Source organism: Atta cephalotes, assembly GCF_000143395.1.
Source record: "Atta cephalotes unplaced genomic scaffold scaffold00013, whole genome shotgun sequence".
NCBI classification, from domain to species: Eukaryota; Metazoa; Arthropoda; class Insecta; order Hymenoptera; family Formicidae; genus Atta; species Atta cephalotes.
In genome coordinates, this window is record NW_012130077.1 from 487,996 (window position 1) to 497,142 (window position 9,147).

Genomic DNA, 9,147 nt, shown 5'->3' on the forward strand with positions numbered 1-9,147 from the left:
ATTAATTCATTTTTCACGTGCATAATATACGCGTGTTTTAGTGTAAGTTGCGAAATATGTCAGCACCGCAAGTGACAGAAGCGTTATTTCATTGTAATTTCATTTATCGTATGATAAAAATATAATTACGAATAAGTAAATAGTTTATGGAAAAATAATTCACTGAAAAATATAAATAAATAAAATTGTAGGAAGCAAGTTGATTAAAAAGTGATAGACAACGATCAATCAGAAGAGAATCCATTATCTATGAACATTATCACATTATATTTGATACAGACTAAAATGATTCTCTTGAAAAGATGAGAGATTATCGTGGGGACATTCATTCGATGAAGCAGACATCTCCTCACCGATACGCCGCTTATTTTCGTCGCCTGTGAAAAGCACAATCGCGATTTCGATTAATCTCTGAACCGGTTGTAAGGACCGACGCGAGATTGTCTTCCCTTGTAAGGGAAAGTCGGTAGGGAGATTCGATATTCCGGCCTCGTCGCTCAGGTTTCCCGGCGCGGAATTATTTCTGAGGGGTAGCGGCGAGAATTAAGGCTTCTTGCGGCATAAAAAATCTGTGTAATCAATTATCGAACCTTTTACCCCATATTTCACGGCCAATGAGTCGCCACCCCGCCGGCGTCTTTAAGCAGGCGAGAGACTTATCGACCCTCTCCCTCGGTACTTTTTAGCTGCGATCCTTGGTCCTTCCTCCTCGCGGTCGCACCCTTATCTTTCTCTTGTTTCTCCGTTTTAGCTCTTCGGCAAGGAGAGGATAGCCGAGTCTTTGTTTGAGATATCAAATATTTATTTTCTTAAATAACGCAAGAAGACCGGTAGGGAGGATCCACCAGCATTTTTTGTCTTAATAAATTATCAGCGATTATTGGCCACGTTTGCCTAAGCAAGGCGATTTCTTTTTCTTCTTAATCTCTTTCTCTCTCTCTCTCTCTCTCTCTACAAGAAATTTCGTATCCCCTTGATGACCGCTTTGCGGTAAGTCAGCCGAAATCAATGTAGCTATCCAATTGTGAGACAAATAGGTAATTAAAGTATAAATATACATTGGAAATTTTCTATTAAATAAATTATAAAATCAAGCAATTCGCAATTTAAAATATAGTAGAAGGAATTTCATTCGATAGTTATAATAGATACGCGTATTATACATATCCTGGTTAAAACAAAGTATACTAGATACTTCTGGAAAAAAGGAGAAACGTTTCATGCAGAACAATGTAATTTGAGTTCGCTAAAAACGCAAAGAATTAATTTTACGGGCAAGTACACCATTTTTTAATTATCATACGGCAACACTCGTGGGAAATTACTGGGACTCGTGGGACGAACAAAATGTGAATATTTTTGAGCCATTTGGAGAAATTTCCAAATCCATCGGTTAACATCTCACCCACTAATTATTCACGAAACAGTCACACGTTACTTGGTCGCCCGAGAAAGCCTCATCGAAGTGCAAAAGGGTAGACGTAAAGGGTGATGACGAGAAGGATACGCCCTTTGACATGGCATTGATGTAATATTAATATAAACGGACGAAACTCAAAGGGCATATGTCTTCGTAACGAGTTCTTGTTCACGCGCACACAAATATGCATCACGACAGTAAAATAAACAACAAAGAAATTTGAGCAAAAAGAGAGTGGTAATAAAGTATCTAATTTATTTTTTGATTAAATTAACATTAAAGAATAAAACTAATCCGTATTATAACTTCCTTAAAAAAGAGTTAATACATTAATAATTTTATTCGCAATAAAATAATTTTTATAGTATTTTAAATCAAGATTTAAGAGCGAAATTGTATTTTTATCGGAATAGTTAATAAAAATTGACTCACCGTCAAAATAAGGATATCGTGCTTCCTGCTTCGTTCGCGTCGGTTTTAATCTCCCAGGTATTTTGATGGCTTTCCGTTCGGTGATGCAAAGTAAGCAGGAAAGCAAACGTTATGACCCCAACTGAGGAGAGAGCAGCAGCCATGGCGCGCGTGTACAACACGTGTGCGCACACGCGTGCGGTCTGGGAAAATGAGCGTCGAAGTGCCAGACGAAAACCATGAAAAAACTCAACGTCGCGTATATAGAACGTCCTGCATTTCGCCGTGAGCGGATTTTCCAACCTGGGAGAGGTTGGAGGAGGATAGAGAGAGGGATCGGCCGCGAGAGACGACAACGTAGACGATGTCGACAACGACAACGACAGCGAGGACGATAGAGGGACTAAAAGGCACTTCTAATGGCATTGTGCGCGTTCAAACAAACACGTGGAATGCTTAGCTGTTTTTAAAATTGCGGTGAAGTCTCTGCCCTAGCTTACGCGCTTTTATTCACTTCTTGTCGCTTTTCTTGTTTTTTTCGGCTACATGAAAAAACGGTTTTGCTGAAATATTTAAAAATTTAGCTGGATACAGATCTAAAAATAATTTTGTTGAATTATCAAAAATAATTATATAAGAATTATATAACGCTCAAGATGATTGCTAAAGTGCCAAAACTTTTTGCAGCGTTATTGAACTCCTTACATAATTATTCTGATAATCCAATAAAATTGTTTTTAGATTTATCTGCCTAAATCTTTAGATACTTCGATAAAATCGTTCTTTCTATGTAGATACGAAATATTAATGTATTATTAATGTCAGATCGTGTGATTTATGTTATAATCGATTAATCAATTGCAACAATTATGACTTCAAAATGATACATAAAATTTGATAAAATTTGATGATATATTAATATTAATACATAAAAACAAGGAGTTCAGAATTTAAATCTTATAAAAAATTTAAAAACATTTTTTATATTAAAAGATCAATAAATAACAGAAAAATAAAAATTTCCACTTTATTTAAAATTTTGCCGATTGAAAGACTAAAGACTCGATAAACGTATAAAAGTATAACATTCTGTCTTGTTTCTTGTGTCGACTTCTGTACACAAAGCACCAGCCATATAGTCTTTTCATTAATGCCTGAATGAATAAATGCCACTGTGCCCCTCCCCTGAATTCTTAATGCAGCAAGCTCGCTGAAAGTACTTCCGGGCCTTCAAAATATCTTTAAGAAGTTTAAAGTCTTCCCTCGATAGCATGTAAATATTGCATGTAAAGCGCGACATCAAAGAGATTCTTCTACGGTATAATGCTTTAAATTTCGGCACAAGGAGAGATTAAACAACAACGTGAGAAGCTAAACAATCTTAAAATGTCTATCAAGAAAATATATTCTTATACGTCTTTTACGTTTAAGGATTAATATTTCATTAAGAGGATTCTATCGATTAAAAATATTTATTGCAATTTTAAGGAAAGAAAAGTGCATACATATATCAGGAAAATTACATTTTACCGTCATTTATATACTTTATACTTTTATATTTTAAATCATTCGATGTTAAAAATAGATAAAGATAAAAATCAAAGAAAAAAGCATATGTTTGCTATAAAATTATTTAAAATTATTTAAAATTATTTAAAAATTAGCCTATATACTGTGTCCATAATAATTACAAATTCTATAATATCTTCAAAAGATCGAGCAATTCCATACATAGTTTTCCAGAGTTTACATAGTCACTCGTCACGCATAATCACTCTGAGTACCTGCAGGATAACGTTCAAGTATATTGCAGTAGAGAGAAGGTTAACGGAGGACGAGGAAGAGAGGACATCGTTCATCCAGCAAGAACTGGGTTCGACGCTCGCCAAAGAGACCGCAGAATCTGTACTAGCCTCTCTAACAGGACATCCCTGAAAACTTTGTTACATTTTTGGTCGAGTCCGCATATGCGATACGATGAGTAAGTGGATCAAAGGGACACAGGAGAATTCCGGGATGACAGAAGGAAGGAAAGAGAAAGAGAAAGAAAAAGAGATGTTGAAAATTGGCGGACTCTCCTATTGCTCTATCTTTGAGTACTTCGTTGTGCTTTCTTTCAATGTCGTAACGAAAAAACCTTTCCAAAGTTCTTCAGGATACCAGGAACAAAGAGAATACGGAACGAGTGTGGTTAGTAATATAAAGAATGAAAAATGGATTGGAATTGGAAAAATGGAAACGGAATTGGTAGAGGAAAATTTAAGTTAAATATAGATATATAATTAATTGTTTGATGTTTGAATAAATAAAAATAGAAATAATTGTATTTAAAAAAATTGTAATAATTATAGATAAAAGATTCATAATATAATATTATCTGAAAATGTTCTAGTAAATTTTTTTCTCTGTCTGAAGTAAAAATGCTACATATTTAAAGAAAATGAGTTTCATATTAGTCACAAAGAAACATATGTTACATCTGAAGAATTTCAATTTCTTATATTGCTGAAATCTAAATTTTGAGCATCGCCAGGTGCTAAAATTTTTCTTTGTCGCCCCGAGAAATTTGTAAAGGATTCTGAAAAAAAATTAGTATTTCGTGGAGGACAGCTAGAGTTTGTGGTAACAGAGCATCAAAGTTATGCACTGTGCATGGAAATGACGTGTATGTGCTTCTTACGGAAAAATGAATTGTATGCTATGTAAGAGAAAGAAGAAAGTAGAAAATGAGAGAGAAAGATGAATTGAGAGGAGAGAGAGAGAGAGAGAGAGAGAGAGAGAAAGGGATGCCTCTAACGTGAGTCGCTCGCGCTAAAACCACGTTTAAAACAAAGGGTGCCGGCGGCGAATTAAGAACGATATTTTAACGCTCGACTTAATTGCATTAAATTGCAAGTGAGAAAGAGAGTTAACAGCGAAGAGAGCTATGAAAAAAATGTATGAACGTGCAAAGCCAAAAGGGATGAGAAGAGTGGCGAGAGAGTCTAAAGAAAGTGACCTTTCTAATCCTCGTGATTGGATATATGCGATTACACGTGAGATACATCGTATTCCATATATTCCTAATAGTTCATATCCTATTTGTGAGAAAGAAAGGAATAGGCTATTTGAATTGTCAATTAAATTAAAATGAAATATTTCAAAAAAGATAATTTTTTTCCAGCATAAATTCGAATATATTTCTGTATATTTGAAAAGTATCTAATATTCATAACATGGATTATAACATTAATTATAACATGGAGAAAAGTTGACGTAAATAAGATCATTTAACGTTTATCAAATAGTAAGTTATGTATTATAATTAAGTAATTATTCTAGATAATGATCTCAAGAAATAGATATCACGATAACACAATATAAATAACAAATTAAATCAGCATCAGAAAATACGCGTACATATATATGTATATTATTTATACATACATGCATATTACTTTATATATTATCCAAATAATTTTGAAAGTATATCCATTTAATTTCACATATAGCTTTTCGTGAAATAATAAATTGAAAAAATTACAAATACCTAAATCTATAATTATATAGTAAAGAATTATTATATAATAAATTTACGATAATTATATGAACGAAAGTTCATGTTACAAACAAGTGTTTAACAAGACTAAGTCTTTTTGTAAAATACATGATACTTTATTCAGTAACATTCGCCTTGAAAAGTTTTACGTTTATTACTAGAAAATATAAGAAACTGAAATCAAATCAGACATGTGTGTCTATATATCTAATTTGTCTAATAGATATTGGAAAGTAAATTCTAAATTCTGTGAGTTACATCATCGGTTTTGCAAACTAAACTCTCGCCCAAAGTTAAATCATAAGCTTCATAAACTTTATTCTTGGCAGAAACCAAATTCTCAGTTTTGCAGATTAGATTCTCAGGAGAAACTGAACTCTCAGACTTGTGAACAAGTATATTCGAAGCGTTCGATACCTCACGATGACTTTTTTGATGATTTCCTAGAGTGATAATACTTTTGAAATACCTGCCGCATTTCACACAGTAAAGATTATACTTATCATGACTCTTGCGGTGCTTGTTGAGCAGATCCTTACGCGTGAACGTCTTGTTGCAGATCGAGCAGCAGAACTTGTCGGGGTTCACGTGGAGAACATTGTGCCTCGCCAAATTGTCCAACCTCGTGTACTTCCTGGTACAAATGTCACAGGTGAACTTAGTCCTGTCGGAGTGACATCTCTGATGGTATCTCAAGTATCTCTCCTCAGCGAATATCTTTTTGCAGGCACAGCAGACTATTTGATTACTTTCGTTCTTTTTCGCCTCCATATGATTTGTCAATTCTTCACACGTCACAAATTCCTCCTTGCAAAAAATGCAGACAAATTTTTTTTGTTTGTTCCTTTGTATATTCTTCACAAAGTTTGGATCGGTCATGATCTTATACAAGAAGGAATCCTTTAATTTGTCCTCTGGCTCAGCGGAGGTATCTGTCGTGATGTCATCAATATGATTGGAAGGATTATCCTTTGTTGATAGATTCATAACTTCCACGTTATTGTTGTTAATCAATGATGGTAACGTGCTGGTGGATGAAGAGAAGGACATTCCATTGTTCGGACTAGTAAACGTTGTAATCGGAATAAGAATCTTTGAAGGTAACGCGTATGCCTGTTAAATAAAATTTAAATAAAATTTGTCTTAGTATTAGAAAAATAAAGGATATAAATGTTAAAATCGCATGCCAATTTTTATATTCACATACGTATGAAATTTCTTAAGTAATCTAATCATTGTTTTTCTCATAATTATTAATTTCGATAATTAACTAAAAATTAATTTTACAATGTATAATAGAATAAAAAATGTCATAATAATTATCTACCTGACATGAATCTTGCACATTTATTGCACCTATAGAATCATAATCTTTTTCAATATCCGCGTCACTCTCCTCTGAAGAACTTCTTGATGCAGATGCAATCTTAATACTGCTTTGGAGCATTCTATGTCTTGGAACTGTTTTAATTCTCATATTTGTACTGAAAGAATGATAAATAAATTATAAGATTAATTTTATATTGATATCATTAATTTTACAATAAATTAGAGAATATATCTAATAGACTTCGAATTATATTAAATTTAAAAATACTATATGTAACTCTCTTTAATATTAATCTAACACTATATTTTAACAGAAAATAACTCTTTAAAGTAACAGTATCTCTATTAAATAATCTTATAGAAACTTTCTAATAGAAAATAAAGAATCCGATAGACTTATTTTAAAAATGAGAACATATTATATTTTTGTAACATAAACTTGTACTTACATTTAGAATAAGCGAAGATAGAATGACAAAAAGTTTCTCGCTATTATAATTAAAAATGTTATTTAACACTTTGGACACATTCCACTGATTCGTGTAATCTTCACAGCACGATACATTCTATATGAAATATCTATCACGACTGACAAGACTTATCGCGACTAACTTCGAATTGGCTGTCGCTCGATTGACCTCAGTATGACTTTGATGAGCGACACGACAACAAAAGCCCTAGCGGAGTCGCGGGAATTAGAATCCGAGTTTGCAAACATAGGTATAGTCTCATATTCGCGGAAATGGATTATTACGGAGGCAACGTTTTTCAGCATTATAAATTCTTTCGTATAGACATACTTAAGCATACAATGTATGTAATATGTTTACAGAATCTGTAGAGATATAACTTCTATGATTTTAATAATGTTTTAACAACAATATATAATAGAAATCTTGCATAATATAAAATTATAGACATATTTATTGCGATAACAAATTAATTAATTTTTTTATAATCTTTCGTCATAATTATTAAAGCACAATCTACATTTTTTATAACACTTTGCAATTCCAATATATACAGATAAAGTATAATTAAATAATTATCCTGTATAAAATAATAAAAGTAATATTAAAGTAATATTAAAATTTATAATAATTTAATGTGTTATTTAATGTAGTTAAATCAAGAGAATCAACATAGGTTTTGTATTGATTCTCCATTTATCTGAGTTAACCATCTCGATTATATAGAAAAATGGAATATTTTTCCTCTCAGATATATTTTTATAACCTATTTTATTCGTTCTACAGACAAAAAATAGTGCTGTCGCGCCGAATAAAGTAAATCGACACAATGCTAAAAAAAGATATCGCGACATCGAAATAAAAGAAAGTGTGAAGATAAAAAAAAAATGCGAAGGGGTCAAGCATATAATTGGCAAAAAAAAATATTCTCTGTTTAGTATATTCCCGTAGCGATCCTTGCACAGTACCGGTCGTTAATATGACATAAGGAGGAGCCAGGGTTAAGCGAGGGTGAAGCGAGGATTTTTAATTGTAGTTCGCCCAATATTACCCCGCCCGACCCGTCGGTATTGTCATACCGGGACGGCGCTTTTCTTTATTTCCCCAGTGGCTGGATGAGGTTATACATTTTTTTTAAACTACGGCAATGCCTCCGTCTTCTTATTAGCAAAGCTAATTGGAAATACAAATGGTTATTCACGGTAAGAAGGAGAAGGTTGTGCCGAAGAATGACTGCGTGGTCGTAGCCGGGGATTTGAAGATAGAAAAAGAGAGAGTAGACGAAGGAGGAGGCAGTGGTTCACTTCTGCGTATTAAGGTTGTATTTGCTCCGGATAATTAGGACTTTTTCCTGGCCAATTCGGATGAATAATTGATTTTGCTGTTCCTCGCGCCGCTGTCCGGACGCGCCTGTCGCTCTTGGACCTTTTCGAATGACAATCACCCAGAGAAAAATACGAATCTTCGCGATGAAATATTCAATACCTCGACGCAATATTATGCGTTGAGAAGGAAAAACACAGGGTGATAAAACGTTCCCAAATACTATAAGGTATGCAATAACGACAGGTTGAACATTTTACTTCTGTAGATCAAGTTATTCTAATAAAAAATATACTATTTTAATAAAAATGTCAAGCAAAGTTTATTTTAATAGATTATTTTAATAGATTCTTATATTATAAGAATTAGTTTAGAAAAAAAGAACTTGTGAAAAATAATAATTCCCTAACATTATTTTTCCATTAAAAAACCTTTTTTTAAAAATCTATGAATAAATGGTTTGATAAAATATCTTGCGTAGGAAATTATTTGTCGTAAAAAATGCGGATTGAATTTAATAAGCATTAAATTTTTTTCTCCGTAAATAATATCCTCGTGACTTTTGACGGATCGTAATAAGAAGAGGATGATCGACTGTTCTATGAGCGACGAAATTCAACAACGAGTATTTTCCACCCTTCTTAGATTTAACAGAA

The 9,147-nt window shown here is 33.0% G+C and overlaps 1 protein-coding gene across 1 annotated transcript; it reads right to left on the reverse strand.

Annotated features, from left to right (window-relative positions):
- Positions 1–1,457: 1,457 nt before the first annotated feature.
- On the reverse strand, positions 1,458–6,846 carry LOC105617652 (zinc finger protein SNAI2-like). Its single transcript, XM_012199208.1, is given in 3 exon segments — positions 1,458–1,583; positions 5,628–6,511; positions 6,702–6,846. Coding segments are annotated over 3 exon segments (1,155 nt in total).
- Between the last annotated feature and the right edge of the window lie 2,301 nt (positions 6,847–9,147).